General features: G+C 42.9%; 1 protein-coding gene across 1 annotated transcript in view; it reads right to left on the bottom strand.

Annotated features, from left to right (window-relative positions):
- LOC139368344 (phosphatidylinositol 3,4,5-trisphosphate-dependent Rac exchanger 1 protein-like) overlaps window positions 1–18,452 on the bottom strand; it is a 141,272-nt gene that overhangs the window by 6,087 nt on the left and 116,733 nt on the right. Inside the window, exons 26-34 of the mRNA XM_071107108.1 lie at window positions 15,227–15,433; window positions 12,087–12,175; window positions 11,876–11,958; window positions 11,271–11,361; window positions 10,975–11,100; window positions 10,784–10,825; window positions 8,730–8,947; window positions 7,145–7,247; window positions 6,074–6,217 (exon numbers count right to left, since the gene is read on the bottom strand). Coding sequence (XP_070963209.1) covers window positions 6,074–6,217; window positions 7,145–7,247; window positions 8,730–8,947; window positions 10,784–10,825; window positions 10,975–11,100; window positions 11,271–11,361; window positions 11,876–11,958; window positions 12,087–12,175; window positions 15,227–15,433 — 1,103 coding nt within the window. The remainder of the gene's footprint in view (window positions 1–6,073; window positions 6,218–7,144; window positions 7,248–8,729; window positions 8,948–10,783; window positions 10,826–10,974; window positions 11,101–11,270; window positions 11,362–11,875; window positions 11,959–12,086; window positions 12,176–15,226; window positions 15,434–18,452) is intronic.

The following is an 18,452-nucleotide window of genomic DNA, read 5'->3' on the forward strand; positions in this document are numbered from 1 at the left end:
TGACCAGGCCTACTGTACATCTTACTGTAGAAATGACCAGGCCTACTGTACATCTTACTGTAGAAATGACCAGGCCTACTGTACATCTTACTGTAGAAATGACCAGGCCTTACTGTATAAATTACTGTTGAAAACTAGTCTAGGTTAGAACTGCTTCTGTTAAAATTCAATAATAATTGTTATTCTGAACTGGAATAAACTGATTGAAGCAAGATGCTTTTTGAGGTAAACACACTCACAGTTCTGGGTTGCTCATCTACAGCAGGAAGCGGTCTCCTGCCTGTCTGATAACACATTCACACAGTTCTGGGTTGCTCATCTTCAGCAGGAAGCGGTCTCCTGCCTGACTGAGAAAGCAGTAGATGTTCTGGTCCAGTTTGGCACCACATACCTATTGTGAGTCAGAGTTCTCAACTCTGACGTACTTAAAAAACAAGTACAGGAACAGTTTCAAGGCTGAGCATGACCTCAGTGTTGTTAAAAACAGAGGCCAGAATAGACCTGCTCTCATTAGGACTGGGTGTGTTTTCTGGTCTACATCTGTGTGATGTAATCAATCTGTTTATTCCAGTTCAGAATTAAAATTATTTATTGTATTTTAATAGCAACAGATCCAACCTAGACAGATATGTAAGAGTGTTTTAAATGGGGGAAAATAAACATTCATACAGTTGAAGTCGGAAGTTTACATACACCTTAGCCAAATACATTTGAACTCAGTTTTTCACAATTCCTGACATTTAATCCTAGTAAAAAATTCCCTCTCTTAGGTCAGTTAGGATCACCACTTTATTTTAAGAATGTGAAATGTAAGAATAATAGTAGAGAGATATTTCAGCTTTTATTTCTTTCATCACATTCCCAGTGGGTCAGAAGTTTACATACACTTAATTAGTATTTGGTAGCATTGCCTTTAAATTGTTTAACTTGGGTCAAACATTTTGGGTAGCCTTCCACAAGCTTCCCACAATAAATTGGGTGAATTTTGGCCCATTCCTCCTGACAGAGCTGGTGTAAGTAAATCAGGTTTGTAGGCCTCCTTGCTTGCACACGCCTTTTCAGTTCTGCCCACAAATGTTCTATAGGATTGAGGTCAGGTCTTTGTGATGGACACTCCAATACCTTGACTTTGTTGTCCTTAAGCCATTTTTCCACAACTTACAAAGTATGATTGGGGTCATTGTGCATTTGGAAGACCCATTTGCGAACAAGCTTTAACTGATGTCTTGAGATGTTGCTTCAATATATCTACATAATTGTACATCGTCAGGATGCCATCTATTTTGTGAAGTGCACCAGTCCCTCCTGCAGCAAAGCACACGCACAACATGATGCTGCCACCCCTGTGCTTCACGTTTGGGATGGTATTCTTCGGCTTGCAAGCATCCCCCTTTTTCCTCCAAACATAACGATGGTCATTATGGCCAAACAGTTCTATACTTGTTTCATCAGACCAGAAGACATTTCTCCAAAAAGTACGATCTTTGTACCCATTGCAGTTGCAAACCGTAGTCTGCTGAGCGGCCTTTCAGGTCGATATAGGACTCGCTTTACTGTGGATATAGATACTTTTGTACCTGTTTCCTCCAGCATCTTCACAAGGTCCTTTGCTGCTGTTCTGGGATTGATTTGCACTTTTCACACCAACGTACGTTCATCTCTAGGAGACAGAACACGTCTCCTTCCTGAGCGGTATGATGGCTGCGTGGTCCCATGGTGTTTATACTTGCATACTATTGTTTGTACAGATGAATGCGGTACTTTCAGGTGTTTGGAAATTGCTCCCAAGGATGAACCAGACTTGTGGAGGTCTACAACTTATTTTCCTGATTTCTTGGCTGATTTCTTTTTGATTTTCCCATGATATCAAGCAAAAAGGCACTGAGTTTGAAGGTAGGCCTTGAAAAACATCCACAGGTACACCTCCAATTGACTCAAATTATGTCAATTAGCCTATCAGAAGCTTCTAAAGCCATGACATCATTTTCTGGAATTTTCCAAGCTGTTTTAAAGGCACAGTCAACTTAGTGTATGTAAACTTCTGACCCACTGGAATTGTGATACAGTGATTTATAAGTTAAATAATCTGTCTGTAAACAATTGTTGGAAAAATGACTTGTGTCATGCACAAAGTAGATGTCCTAACCGACTTGGCAAAACTATAGTTTGTTAACAAGAAATTTGTGGAGTGATTGTAAAACAAGTTTTAATGACTCCAACAAAAGTGTGTGTAAACTTCCGACTTCAACTGTAGATATTTATATGGATATTTAATTTCATTGTTATTTGTTTTTGTCTATATTGCATTTGTTTTAGGCATAAGGGCAATGAAATGTAGCGATATTTATGTATAGTTGCATGTTTTCCTAAGCTTGGGTCCCAGGAAAAACATAACTTCACATTTGGGTCCCTGGCAGAAAAAGTTTAAGAACCCCTGATCTAATCAGTAAGGAGAAAGGGATTTAGAGATACTGAGTAAAATACCTCTGTTGAACTTGATTATTATAGACACGTGGCCTGCATCCCAAATGGCACCCTACTCCCTAAATAATACATTCCTTTTGGCCACTAAATAGGGAGCCATTTGGGTCCCACACATGGTCAGTGTAGACAACCTATTCCCTATATTCTACATATATTCATATACATATATTCCCTACATTCTTATTTAGTATGTATTATAGTATTAGGGAATATTAGGGAATAGGGTGCCTGCCATGACTTATCCAGGCTAATGTTATAGGTAAATGTTCTATACATCTAATTGCTACCGTCTCTTTAAAACTGGGTACATATTTAAGATTATAGCAAATTGATAGGCATTATAAACTGTGTGGTTTGAGCCCTGAATGCTGATTGGCTGAGAGCTGTGCTATATCAGACTGCATACCACAGGTATGACAAAACATGTATTTTTACTCTTCTAATTACATTGCTAACCAGTTTATAATAGCAATAAGGCCCCTTGGGGGGTTGTGGTATATGGCCAATATACCACGGCTAAGGGCTGTATCCAAGCACTCCGGCTTTGCGTCGTGCATAACAACAGCCCTTAGCCCTGTTATATTGGCCATATACCACACCCCCTCGGGCCTCATTGCTTAATTATACTTCTGCATTGTGAAAGTCTGTATCTATGGACCTGCAACATATTTCCTGAAGGTGCCTCTAGTGCAGGGGTGTCAAAGTCAAATGGACGGAGGGCCAAATAAAAAAATCAGCTACAAGACGAGGGCCGGACTGTTCGAATGTTCATTGAAAATTTTTTAAATGACGCATATAGTCTAGTGAACCTAATTGAACCTACTGAAAACCTAACAAATATATTACAATATGATCAGATAAATAAAGCAATATTTTCTTATGGCTCTGTCAGTAATCTTTAATTTTCAACAGACACAAAAGACAAATTTCCTTTATATAAATATCCCCATAACATGAACATTAAATGAAAGAAACCGGTATTCAAGGCACCATCAGTAGACTATATTTTCTATTTTAGCAAAAGTGGGCTAAATTTACTTCAAAGAAAAAACAATAATAGCAATTTTCTATCATCCACTCAACTGAAATATTTTTAAAATATAATTGGATTGAAATACAAAAAAATAAAGTGCAAAAATCTATTAATCAAAAACAACACTTTGTTTAAGGAGAAGTAACATGCAGTGAAAACAAATATTAAATTTTAACTTTTAAACTTGAACTGAGTAAAAACTCTAAATATGTGATTGCACAGTAATGTTCACTTGTTTGAGGTTGAGGGTGATACTTGGTGGTGTCCCATCTTTTCCACAAGTTCATCAATGTTCGGGGTAAGGCTCTGAGCTGAAGAAATCCTCAGAATTGAGTGGAGGTGTTCAGCAGTAAGTCGACTTCTGTGTGATGTTTTGTTCAGGTTCATCAAAGAAAACAGTTGTTCACACAGGTATGTGCTGCCAAACATAGACAACGTTTGAGCAGCCTGGATGCGCAGCTGGGGCATTGTGCCGGGGAGGAAACGGGCGAACTCCGCAGCACCCACTGCCGCATATTTTGCCCTCAGTGCATCATTGCATTGGAGGTCAATCAACTCCATTTGGAGGTTTGGTGGTGAGCTTTCCACGTCAACAGCAAATGGGTTACCGAGCAGTTCCAACCTGCTTTTTTGTGCTTCAAAGTCAGCAAATCGGCGTCGAAAGTCAGCGGCAAGCATACCTATTTTATCAGCCAACTGTGTGCTCGGGAACGCACTGGTAGAGAGCTTCTCTTTCATGGTCTGGCAGCTGGGAAAGTGGCTCAAATTTTCTTTCCGCATCTGCGTCTCCCACAGAGTCAGTTTGGTTTTAAATGCCTTCACTGTACTGTACATATCAGAGATGACACGATCCCGACCCTGCAGCTGCAAGTTTATTGCATTCAGATGACTCGTAATGTCACACAGAAAAGCCATTTCACACAGAAACATTTCGTCTCGGAGTTGTGTTGTGTCTTTCCCTTTGCTGTCCAAGAACAGACAAATCTCCTCACGAAGCTCGAAACATCTTTGAAGCACCTTTCCCTGGCTTAGCCATCGCACCTCTGTGTGATAAGGCAAATCACCATGCTCCGTTTCTAACTCCGTCAGAAATGCCTTGAACTGGCGGTGATTCAAACCTTTGGCTCTGATAAAGTTAACTGTGCGCGTGATGATGCTCATTACATGCTCCATTTTCAAGGCTTTACCGCACAACGCTTCCTGGTGTATGATACAATGATAAGCTGTCAGCTCACCTGTCGCGTTTTCCTCTTGCATCTTTTCCCGTATCTTCGCCACCAGTCCGCTCCTGTGTCCACACATCGCAGGTGCTCCGTCGGTTGTCAAACCCACGAGTTTTTCCCAAGGCAGCTCCATCTCATTTACACATCTTGACACCTCTTCATACAAATCATGCCCCGTAGTTGTGCCATGCATAGGACGTAAAGCCAAAAACTCCTCTGTCACGCTTAGGTTGGAGTCCACTCCGCGGATGAAAATTGACAACTGGGCAATGTCAGAAATGTCGGTGCTCTCATCCACAGCCAAGGAATATGCAATAAAATCTTTTCCCTTTTTCACAAGCTGCTCTTTTAGATTGATGGACAACTGGTCTACTCTCTCGGCAATGGTGTTTCTGCTCAGACTCACATTTAAAAAGAGTTGCCTTTTTTCTGGGCAAACTTCGTCACAAACTTTAATCATGCAGTTTTTGATGAAATCCCCCTCCGTAAATGGCCGGGCTGATTTAGCGATCTCTTCTGCCAAAATAAAACTGGCCTTGACAGCAGCCTGGCCTTGTGATTTGGCTTTTTTGAACAGAGCCTGTCGAGATTTGAGGCCTCGTTTTAATTCCTCTGCCTTTTGTAGCCTTTGTTCCATGTCCATATTCTTGTTTTTGTCCGCGTGTTTCGTTTCATAATGTCGTCTCAGATTATACTCTTTCAGTACCGCCACACTTTCTCCACACAGAAGACACACAGGTTTTCCAGCTACCTTCGTGAACATATACTCCGACTCCCACCTTGTTTGAAACCCCCGGTTCTCAGTATCCACCTTCCGTTTTGCCATTTTTGATGGGTATCTGAAAGTTAATTTTACTGTGATGCTGACGACTGCTGTGCCAATAAATATTGAAATGAAGCAGCCTACTGCTCGGTGCGTCACCTTTGCATTGTGGGAAATGTAGTATTGGTGCGTGTAAAAGATCTGCGGGCTGCCGGCTTGCTGCGGGCCGGTTCTAATAATAAATCAAGATCATCCCAGGGGCCGTAAAAAACCTTCTTGCGGGCCGGATGTGGCCCGCGGGCCTTGACTCTGACATATGTGCTCTAGTGCATTTCATAAAATTAAATCCAATGCCATTTGACTCGACTCCAATTCAATTCATTAAACTGTGACTCAATGAGGTTTTGATGACCACCGCCTGGGCTCTAATTCAGCCAACTTTGTTTTGATGATGATTAGAATCAACTCAATTGAATTCAGCTAACTTTGATTTGATGATAATTCAAATTGACTCGACTCAACGGAGTTCAGCAAAATTTTGGACTAGCGGGCTGTTCTTTTCCTACTCACCGCTGGTGAAGAGTACAGTGTGCAGTTTGAGGCTGCCCCCATTCTGCAGGCGCGTGGGGAGCTCACTGAAGTGGCAGCTGTCCAGGTACATGGTGACCCTCAGGGCCTGCCGGTTGCCCTCCACGTGGTAACACACCGGCGTGTCTGGGGGAAAAAACCCACACGCTTCACAGAAATCCGCTGAGCTTTCACATTTGACCCCAAGGGGAGGTTAGTTATGGGGGTATTTTTCCCTTCAATTACCCATTGGCTTACTGATTGTCCTTATTGGCCTTACATTTACATTTGAGTCATTTAGCAGACACTCCTTCATAGAGCAACTTACAGTTAGAGTAGCCATCTTAAGCTAGGTGAGACAACCACATCACAGTCATAGTAAGTACATTTTCCTCAAATACAGCACTATTGGTTACTTCGTGTAAACTTGTTCATAGCTACTACTATGTTGCATATGACAATATCGGTATTCAGTGTAGTAAACTCTGCAACAGATAAACTATATTACTTAATCATCCCTAGGAACAACACAACTCCTGTGAGGTTAGCAGACCTTCTGAAGACCATCCACCTGTAATCCTTTGGGATTGGGTTTTAGACTTTTATGGAATCCTCCGCCTTCATAATGTTTACAAATGGCTCTACTAAACCGAGAGTTCAGGGGGGTTACTGAACAGGCTTTTATCAAATCAATACTGTCAGATGAGCTTATCGCCTCCACAAACTGTCTGCCTAAGCAACGGCAGCTACGATGTGCTGGTGCTAGTTAGCTAGACCGCGCCGTACTGCTAAACTGGGCCCATTTTCCAAAGAGGTATTTTGTATTGTGTGTGTGTTATGCTTACTGTTGAGCAGTAAGAATAGTACCTCCCCATTTTATCTGTGGCTTTCTCCCCGTAAATGGGAAATGCATCTGATGTGCTAAACACAGCAATCTCGGCTAACCATATTACAGTTAGTGAAAAGGGACATGTTGGGGATGCACAGGTCGTGTGTGTCTTCCTCCACCATGCGTAAACACAAGTCACAACTCTTTAAACTGGCCACCATTGCCATGGGAAAGGGTCTACTTACTTACAACCAGGCATTCATCTTCCAGCTGGCGGAAGAACACGGTGACTTTGTCCAGGTCCAACAGGGCTGCCTGGGTATCCTCCAGCATTGTCCTCTCCTCCTTCTACACAGCAGAGAGAAGACACAAATCTCAGCTAACAGGCCAGGGACCATATTCAGAAAGCGTCTCAGAGTAGGAGTGCGGAGCTTGAATTAGTTTAGCCTTTTAGATCAAAATGAATAAGATTATATGGACAGAAGGGACCTGATCCTAGATTAGCACTCATATTCTGAGGCTAATACTGAATATGTGACTCGTTTCAGGAAACTAGGCATATGTCACACGTCACTACTTCACAGGAGAGGCATTTGAACATAAACATATATTTGATCAAAATGTGTTTTTTTTTGACAGAAATGCCTTCTGGAACATGTGAATGTTCATGTGCGTTAATAACAAACTTCTATGCCATCTATAAATCAAATTGTTAAATTACGAGCCTAGTTGGTTTAGCTACAGAAATAGACAGGGCCTTCCTGCTAGCCATGATTGGCTGAGATAATGGATGGGATGGACATGCCGAGACATGAGTTCGGATTGGTAGCATGCATGAGCAGCTGTCAATAACATGAGCTGCTCAGTATGTGTAGGTAATCCTTTCAAACACTGCTTAAAAAAATAATAATCACAAAGTACTGCAAAAGTGTTGCTAATGCTCTCCACTTTCTGGAGGACGATCATGCCATGCTGACTCTGAAAATAAATCAGACAATGAGAAAATTCCTGATTTAGGTAAAAAACATTTTCATTGATCCCAGATCAACAGTGTTCTTGTCACGGAAGAATTTGATGGAGTTTTGAAATCTGTGGAATGCTCTGTGGAAGCAGAGTATGATATCTAAGGAGATGGAGAAAAATCTGCCGTTTGTTTGCAAATATGTGGAGAAAATCAAAAAGGGAACACATAGGTTGTTGTATAAAACTCCTGTCTCCGGATTACATCTTCAAACTAAGGGCAACCATGGCATCCGTGACAGAGAGGGAGAAGTGTTCATCCATGTACATGGGTAAGATAGTCTAGCTTGCTTCATTTTCAGATATTATACATTTTAAATTTCTTCAGAAAGTTGTTTTCATTGCAAGTTATTAAGCCTACTGTTAGCTAGCTAACGTTAGCTGGCTGGCTCACCAGCTAACATTACGTGTATGACCTGTATAGTAATATTATTAGTATCTCAGAAAGCCATTTGCATTGCTAGTGATAGCTAGCTAGCTAACTTTAGGCTAACATTGAACCTAGTTGGTTAGCATTAGCTACCTGCAGATTCATGCATGGTAGTAACGTTATGAGTTGGATTATGGTTCAATGTTTAGCTAGCTAGCTACATGTCTAAATAAAATACTTACTGGTCAAACTAAATCAAGCTCAAGTTAAGTATTTGACTCCGGTCTGCTGAGTCGAAAGGGAAATAAATCATACAGCATTAGTGTTTAACGTGTTCTCTTAATAATCAGAGCCTATTCATTCTGATGCGTGTTCTTTTACAGTATTTGGTTATTCTTCAAAGTATCCAGATATTCTTCCACCACAGTACCGGCTCTTACCACGTGGGGCGTCAGCGTTGCCTGGAAGTTGAGCAGCACGCCGATGGCAGCCGCCTGCTCCAGCCACTTACGGCTCGTGTCCTTGCAGTCTTCCTCGTACTCGCCAGCGTTGTTGAAGTGCGCCCGCAGCGCCGCCAGGAGCTGCTCGGCCAGTGTGCACACAGCGCTCACCGCACTCTGGCAGAAGATCACGTCCCGCTGCAGCTGCAGAGCCGTGTCTGGGGCCGAGAGGAGTGGAAGAGAGGAGTAAATACTTGTCTGTTAATTGTCGGTTTTCACATATACACTCTTCACAGGACATTTCAAAAACAGCAACATACAAACCATATGGAAGGTAGGGGACTATGCAAGTCATTAGACAGGCGGAGGGGTGGGGTTGAGAGAGAGAGAGGAATATAATCAAATCAAATTTTATTTGTCACATACACATGGTTAGCAGATGTTAATGCAAGTGTAGCGAAATGCTTGTGCTTCTAGTTCCGACAATGCAGTAATAACCAACGAGTAATCTAACTAACAATTTCAAAACTACTACCTTATACACACACACACAAGTGTAAAGGGATAAAGAATATGTACATAAAGATATATGAATGAGTGATGGTACAGAGCGGCATAGACAAGATACAGTAGATGGTATTGAGTGCAGTATATACATATGAGATGAGTATGTACACAAAGTGTCATAGTTTAAAGTGGCTAGTGATACATGTATTACATAAAGATGCAGTAGATGATATAGAGTACAGTATATACGTATACACGTATACATATGAGATAAATAATGTAGGGTATGTAAACATTAAGTAGCATTGTTTAAAGTGTCTAGTGATATTTTACATCAATTCCCATTATTAAAGTGGCTGGAGTTGAGTCAGTGTGTTGGCAGCAGCCACTCAATGTTAGTGGTGGCTGTTTAACAGTCTGATGGCCTTGAGATAGAAGCTGTTTTTCAGTCTCTTGGTCCCAGCTTTGATGCACCTGTACTGACCCCGCCTTCTGGATGATAGCGGGGTGAACAGGCAGTGGCTCGGGTGGTTGTTGTCCTTGATGATCTTTATGGCCTTCCTGTGACATCGGGTGGTGTAGATGTCCTGGAGGGCAGGTAGTTTGTCCCCGGTGATGCGTTGTGCAGACCTCACTACCCTCTGGAGAGCCTTACGGTTGTGGGCGGAGCAGTTGCCGTACCAGGCGGTGATACAGCCCGACAGGATGCTCTCGATTGTGCATCTGTAGAAGTTTGAGAGTGCTTTTGGTGACAAGCCGAATTTCTTCAGCCTCCTGAGGTTGAAGAAGCGCTGCTGCGCCTTCTTCACGATGCTGTCTGTGTGGGTGGACCAATTCAGTTTGTGATGTGTACGCCGAGGAACTTAAAACTTACTACCCTCTCCACTACTGTTCCATCGATGTGGATAGGGGGGTGTTCCCTCTGCTGTTTCCTGAAGTCCACAATCATCTCCTTAGTTTTGTTGACGTTGAGTGTGAGGTTATTTTCCTGACAGACACCACACTCCGAGGGCCCTCACCTCCTCCCTGTAGGCCGTCTCGTCGTTGTTGGTAATCAAGCCTACCACTGTTGTGTCGTCCGCAAACTTGATGATTGAGTTGGAGGCGTGCGTGGCCACGCAGTCGTGGGTGAACAGGGAGTACAGAAGAGGGCTCAGAACGCACCCTTGTGGGGCCCCAGTGTTGAGGATCAGCGGGGTGGAGATGTTGTTACCTACCCTCACCACCTGGGGGCGGCCCGTCAGGAAGTCCAGTACCCAGTTGCACAATGATAATAAAATAATGGAAAGAGGTGGGAGATAGGTTGGAGAAAGAGAGGTAAGGGAGGGGTAATTGCAAAAGAAAGAGGATATGACAGTGACAGACAATGAAAGAGAGAGGAGGGAAGGGTAAAAGAAAGAGTGAAAGAGGGTACATGAGACGGACGGTTGACAGGATTTTGACAACCGTTATTACTCTCAACCCAAAACACTGACATAAATACTGCATCTGTCTGGTCCCTCAGAGAAGTAAGACAATCAATCATCTAAATATGACACAAGGCTTACCTGAACATTTGAGCAGAGCCAGAAGCACCTGGTTCTTCCCATCTACAGAACAAGGAGGATTTTATTACCGGAGTGATCCACATGTGTTTCTGCAGTGTCTATGTGTGTGTGTCTGTGTTTGCGTGATGGGTGTGTTACACGTGGGTTTCTGCGGTGTGTGCATTTGTTATACGTATGTGTGTTTTACTGACCATCCACAAATCGTTGCAGGCTCTCCACCAGTGTCTTAATTGAGCTGGGCAGGTTCCAAGGGTCCTCCTGGATGTTCTTGTGGATGATGTGACAGTGCACCATCAAGTCTTCAGTGTGACGGAACTCTGCTCCGGAAACAGGGGGTTTCAATGATTTGGTTAATTACCAATATAAATGTTATGAGAATTCTTTAGTATAACACATCTATACACACACACATTCTCAGTGAACCCTGACAAACTCTAAACAAACATATACTCAGACATGTCTTACACACACAAAACGTAGCTGCTACCTGGCTCAGTGTGGTCAGGGTGAAAGTGCTTGGTCTCCTCGCAGGCCTTGGTCATGATGGGCCCTTTGAGCAGGCTGGTGATGGAGTCCACCTGCAGATCATAGTCACAACCAGTCAGACTTCAACACACAGAGACTGGTCATAGTCTCTCAGCCAGAGGAAACTAGGGCCCAGGAAATCGACGGGAGCCAAAATGGTGGTGTCCCTCGGGGAGTATGGGAGAGGTCAAAGGGCATGTGATATCGGTAAGAGTAGATGCAAGGAGGAACACAGGTCTGTGTGTGTGTGTGGAGAGAAAGGGCGAGAAAGACAGGATGACAAAGAGGAGAATAGAGAGATAGCACAACAAGGCAATGCACTACAGATGTAGACCAGACTGATTACTATTAACATTATGTTTCTGAGGGCTAATGGAAAAGGTGTGTGTGTGTGCACATGTGTACGCATAATATTAGTGCAGAACAGTATCTTCACTACACACGTGAACACAGTTTATTACAAAACAGAGTGAGAAGATTGAGAACAGCATTGCTACTGACTGATTACAGAGGTAATGGTAAAAGTAGTATTGTGGAAAAGATAGTGTTGCGGTAAAGACGGAGCACCTGGTTGAAAAGGTGCTCCAAACAGCCGTGCAGCTTGTCCTGCTTGTCAGAGGGAATGCTCATGTCACAGGGCAGCTCATCACCTGAGAGAGAGAGATGGAAGGGACATTGTGTACATTTTTCCACATAAGGCAAACCAACGTGATATTTTTTTAGCCTACAGGGGTCTGAACATCTTTGTCTAGTCGTTACTTTATTAATGGTTTCTTACCTGAACCCATCTCATCACTCCCCAGGTAAGAGCTGTTGCTACGTACACTTGTGTATGACAAGACGGAATCCCTGTTACTGTTACATTCACTGAAAACACGCAGAGAGCGAGAGAGATAGTTAGAAACAGTTGAAAAACAAACCCAGAGTACATTCATTCCCTACAGGAAAAAAACACAAGGTCAAATATGGAGTCTGTCTTGTAATTATAGGAAGAGCGAGCAGTAGTCAAATGCTTCTTACAAACATCAACTTACTTCATTGGCATGACTAAAATGCATTCCACTATAATGTCGTAAGGTGTGGCTACACCAATGTCCCAAAGAAGATTGTTAAAATAATACAGACCAGAAAAGTTGAAGTCAAATGATACTCAAACATTAAACAAAATCACATGCCTCCACAACACCAAAGTGTTTGCCTTAAAGGGACAGTCCAGAAAAAAATTACATTTAGATATGTTTCCATTTGGCAGTGGCTAGTTTAACAAAACCAACGTTTGGATTGCTGTCACTCCTTGTCCATAGACTGCTTTTTAAGGAAACATATGTAAATTTGCTGAACCTTCCCTTTAACCTTTCTAGGGCAGGCGTTCCGCTAACCCCCTCAACAACATTCCGCTGAAAAGGCAGTGAGCGAAATTCAAAAATATTTTTTAGAAATATGTAACTTTCACACATTAACAAGTCCAATACAGGAAATTAAAGATAAACCTCGTTAATCTACCCATCGTGTCCAATTTTAAAAATGCTTTACAGCGAAAGCACAACATATGATTATGATAGGTCATAGCCATGTCAAAAAAACCACACAGCCATTTTTCCAGCCAAAGATAGAAGTCACAAAAAGCAGAAATAGAGATAAAATGAATCACTAACCTTTGATGATCTTCATCAGATGACACCCATAGGACATCATGTTATACAATACATGTATGTTTTGTTCGATAATGTGCATATTTATATCCAAAAATCTCAGTTTACATTGGCGCGTTACGTGAAGTAATGTTTTGATTGTTTTGAAACATCCGGTGATTTTGCAGAAATACTCATAATAAACCTTGATAAAAGATACAACTGTTATTCACAGAATTAAAGATAGACTTCTCCTTAATACAACCGCTGTGCCAGATTTCAAAAAAACTTTACGGAAAAAGCATAATCTGAGAACGGCGCTCAGAGCCCAATCCAGCCAGAGAAATATCCGCCATTTTGGAGTCGACAGAAGCTAGAAATAACACCATAAATATTCATTTACCTTTGATGATCTTCATCAGAAGGCACTCCCAGGAATCCCAGTTCGACAATAAATTACTGATTTGTTCCATAAAGTTCCATAAAGTCCATCATTTAGCCACTTGTCGTTAACGTGTTCAGCCCAGTAATCCATCTTCAGGAGGCGCAGGCACTTCGTCCAGACAAAAACTCGAAAAGTTCCATTACAGTCCTTTAGAAACATGTCAAACGATGTATGGAATCAATCTTTAGAATGTTTTTAACATAAAATATCAATGATGTTCCAACCGGAGAATTCCTTTGTCTGAAGAAAAGCACTGGAACGAGAGGTAACTCTGTCGGGAGCGCGCGTCATGAGACCAAGGCACTATGCCAAACCACTGACTCAAACAGGTCTCATGAGCCCCTCCTTTATAGTAGAATCCTCATTCAAGTTTCTAAAGACGGTTGACATCTAGTGGAAGCCGTAGGAAGTACAACTTGACTCCATATAGACACTGTATTCGGTGGGCCAAGCTTTGAAAAACTACAAACCTCAGATGTCCTCACTTCCTGGTTGGATTTTTCTCAGGTTTTCACCTGCCATATGAGTTCTGTTATACTCACAGACACCATTCAAACAGTTTTAGAAATTCAGAGTGTTTTCTATCCAATACTAATAATAATATGCATATATTAGCATCTGGGACAGAGTAGGAGGCAGTTCACTCTGGGCACGCTATTGATCCAAAAGTGAAAATGCTGCCCCCTATCCAAAATAGTTAATGCTCAATAGTTATTCTCTAATTATCCCTACATTTTCAATGCATTTTAATAGGCAGCCCTACTGTTGTGAACATTTCTGTGTGCATTGAGGATTAAGGAGCCAGAAGTAGCATTGTCACCATGCATCGCACTTAATCACTTTTGTTTTACGATAATCATCCAGTTTGGCTCAGCAACTAATTGGCCCACACTGTGAACTGGAAACCACAGGCTCACTAAGCTTAGTGAGTTGTTTGTGAGTCGGGGTGTTGTCTCTATTATTGCCTTCCCTATAAACTGTGTGCATCTTAATGGGTCTGCCAATGGGATGCTGGATCATTCCCGTCGAGCTGGAACTGAAGTGCCAACCCTTACGTAAAACACACGGGAGTTTGGCCTTGATTATCTCCTCCGCATACACAGGCACTCTTGCGCACACACACATGCTCTCTGGGAGAGGGTTCCAAATTTAGTCGCGCCTCATGGTAGGTTTGGAGCAGCCTACCCTCTCCAGATGTGACGAGACTGACTGTCTGAGAGACAAACTAGACTGATGGCTCTGAGATACAAATAATATTACGACAAAGATTATACACGTAACGTTAGGTAGCAAGCCAGCCAGCTAACGTTAGCTAGCTAGCTAATAGTACACTTTAACTTGAAATGAAAACAACTTTCTGACAAAATTAGAAACATGTAATATTTGAAAATGTAGCTAGCTAATCTTACCCGTCCGTATACATGGATGGACGCTTCTCCCTCTCTGTCACGGATGCCATGGTTGGCCTTATTTTAAAGATGTAATCCGGAGACAGGCGTTTTGTCCATCTCCTTAGCTATCATACTGATTTCAAAACTCGATCTCTCGGCATGTCAAGCCCACTCATTATCTCAGCCAATCATGGCTAGCGGGAGGGTTGCTGACTTTTTCTGTGGCTAAACCAACTAGGCTCGTAATGTAACAAATGTTATTCCTATTTACAGACAGTATACGGCACATGAATGTTCACATGTTCCAGAAGGCATTTCTGCCAAAAAACACATTTTGATTTAAAAAAAAGTTAACATTCAAATGGCTCTACTGTGAATTAGTGACGCACAACATTCACCTAGTTTCCTGAAACGAGTCACCATTATATCTTGTCTTAAGTCTTTATCTTACCTGTAGGAGTCCCTGTAGCTCATGGTGTCTTGGCCCGAGTCCTCTTGGTCCTCTTCCGTCACCATGAAGCAGACCTTCTTGATGCCCCCGTGCTCCGCCTTTTCCTGGTCCCCCTCTTCGGGGGTCACGGAAGGGGGCTGAATGGCCTCGTAGGCTGGGGACTCGCTGCCCTGCGGCTGGGTGGGCTCCGTGATGGACAAAAGGAGGCTGTGATTCCCGCCGCCACATTGGAGGAATCACATGAAAAATAAGAGAAAGGGAACTATATAAGAAATATTCTCATAATGTGTGTCTTTTATGCACACACACACTTTGCTTTTGTAAGCGCACACTTAGTTTACACACACAGTTAAGAATGTTTTCCCTCCTCTCAATGGGGTTGTGGTTTCACAGCCTATTCCTGCTTGCCCAGTCCATGAACAGTTTTGGACTGAAGAATTCCCCCATTTATGAGAGAGAGATAGAGAATGTGTATCAGAGCTATTCAAATCAAATCAAACTTTGTAACATAACAATAACGAGGCTATATACAGGGGGTACCGATACCGAGTCAGTGTGTGGGGGTACAGGTTAGTTGAGGTAATTTGTACATGTAGGTTGGGGTAAAGTGACTATACATAAATAATAAACAGCGAGTAGCAGCAGTGTACAAAACAAATGAAGGGAGGGTGTCAATGTAAATAGTCTGGTGGTGATTTGAAGCTGTTAAGGAGCCTTTTGGTCCTAGACCTGGAGCTCCGGTACCGCTTGCCGTGCGGTAGCAGAGAGAAGTCTATGACTTGGGTGACTGGAGTCCGACAAATTTTATGGACTTTCCTCTGACACCGCCTATTAGAGTGGGGCAAATAAGTATTTAGTCAGCCACCAATTGTGCAAGTTCTACCACTTAAAAAGATGAGAGAAGCCTGTAATTTTCATCATAGGTACACTTCAACTATGACAGACAAAATGAAAAAAAAAATTATAATAATCACATTGTAGGATTTTTTATGAATTTATTTGCAAATTATGGTGGAACATAAGTATTTGGTCAATAACAAACGTTTATCTCAATACTTTGTTATATAACCTTTTTTGGCAATGACAGAGGTCAAACGTTTTCTGTAAGTCTTCACAAGGTTTTCACACACTGTTGCTGGTATTTTGGCCCATTCCTCCATGCAGATCTCCTCTAGAGCAGTGATGTTTTGGGGCTGTTGCTGGGCAACACGGACTTTCAACTCCCTCCAAAGATTTTCTATGGGGTTGAGATCTGGAGACTGGCTAGGCCACTCCAGGACCTTGAAATGCTTCTTACGAAGCCACTCCTTTGTTGCCCGGGCGGTGTGTTTGGGATCATTGTCATGCTGAAAGATCCAGCACGCTTAATCTTCAATGCCCTTGCTGATGGAAGGAGGTTTTCACTCAAAATCTCACGATACATGGCCCCATTCATTCTTTCCTTTACACGGATCAGTCGTCCTGGTCCCTTTGCAGAAAAAAAGCATGATGTTTCCACCCCCATGCTTCACAGTAGGTATGGTGTTCTTTGGATGCAACTCAGCATTCTTTGTCCTCCAAACACGACGAGTTGAGTTTTTACCAAAAAGTTATATTTTGGTTTCATCTGACCATATGACATTCTCCCAATCTTCTTCTGGATCATCCAAATGCTCTCTAGCAAACTTCAGACGGGCCTGGACATGTACTGGCTTAAGCAGGGGGACACGTCTGGCACTGCAGGATTTGAGTCCCTGGCGGCGTAGTGTGTTACTGATGGTAGGCTTTGTTACTTTGGTCCCAGTTCTCTGCAGGTCATTCACTAGGTCCCCCCGTGTGGTTCTGGGATTTTTGCTCACCGTTCTTGTGATCATTTTGACCACACAGGGTGAGATCTTGCGTGGAGCCCCAGATCGAAGGAGATTATCAGTGGTCTTGTATGTCTTCCATTTCCTAATAATGGCACCCACAGTTGATTTCTTCAAACCAAGCTGCTTACCTATTGCAGATTCAGTCTTCCCAGCCTGGTGCAGGTCTACAATTTTGTTTCTGGTGTCCTTTGACAGCTCTTTGGTCTTGGCCATAGTGGAGTTTGGAGTGTGACTGTTTGAGGTTGTGGACAGGTGTCTTTTATAAACAGGTGCCATTAATACAGGTAACGATAGGAGGACAGAGGAGCCTCTTAAAGAAGAAGTTACAGGTCTGTGAGAGCCAGAAATCTTGCTTGTTTGTAGGTGACCAAATACTTATTTTCCGCCATAATTTGCAAATAAATAAATAAAAAATCCTACAATGTGATTTTCTGGATTTCTTTCTCATTTTGTCTATCATAGTTGACGTGTGCCTATGATGAAAATTACAGGCCTCTCTCTTTTTAAGTGGGAGAACTTGCACAATTGGTGGCTGACTAAATACTTTTTGCCCCACTGTATATAGGTCCTGGATGGCAGGAAGCTTGGCCCCAGTGATGTACTGGGCCAAACGCACTACACTCTGTAGCGCCTAACGATCAGATGCCGAGCAGTTACCATATACCAGGCGGTGACGCAACCGGTTAGGATGCTCTCGATGGTGCAGCTGTAGAACTTTTCGAGGATCTAGGGACCCATGCCAAATCTTTTCATTCTCCTGAGGGGGAAAAGGTGTTGTCGTGCCCTCTTCACAACTGTCTTGGTATGTTTGGACCATTCTAGTTTGTTGGTAATGTGGACAACAAGGAACTTGAAACTCTCGACCCGCTCCACTACAGCCCCGTAAATGTTAATGGGTGCCTGTTTGGCCCACCTTTATTTATGTAGTCCACGATCAGCTCCTTTGTCTTGCTCACATTGAGGGAGCGGTTGTTGTCCTGGCACGACACTGTCAGTTCTCTGACCTCCCTATAGGTTGTCTTGTCGTTGTCGGTGATCAGGCCTACCACTGTTGTGTTGTCAGCAAACTTAATGATGGTGCTGGAGTCGTGTTTGGCCACACAGTCGTGGGTAAACAGGGAGTACAGGAGGGGACTAAGTACACGCCCCTGAGGGGCCCCCATGTTGAGGTTCAGCGTGGCAGACGTGTTGTTGCCTACCCTTACCATCTGGGGAGGCCTGCCAGGAAGTCCAGGATCCAGTTGCAGAGGGAGGTGTTTTGTCCCAGGGTCCTTAGCTTAGTGATGAGCTACGTGGGCACTATGGTGTTGAACGCTGAGCTGTAGTCAATGAACAGCATTCTCACATAGGTGTTCCTTTTGTCCAGGTGGGAAAAG

This window comes from Oncorhynchus clarkii, chromosome 16, assembly GCF_045791955.1.
Source record: "Oncorhynchus clarkii lewisi isolate Uvic-CL-2024 chromosome 16, UVic_Ocla_1.0, whole genome shotgun sequence".
Classification (NCBI taxonomy): domain Eukaryota; kingdom Metazoa; phylum Chordata; class Actinopteri; order Salmoniformes; family Salmonidae; genus Oncorhynchus; species Oncorhynchus clarkii.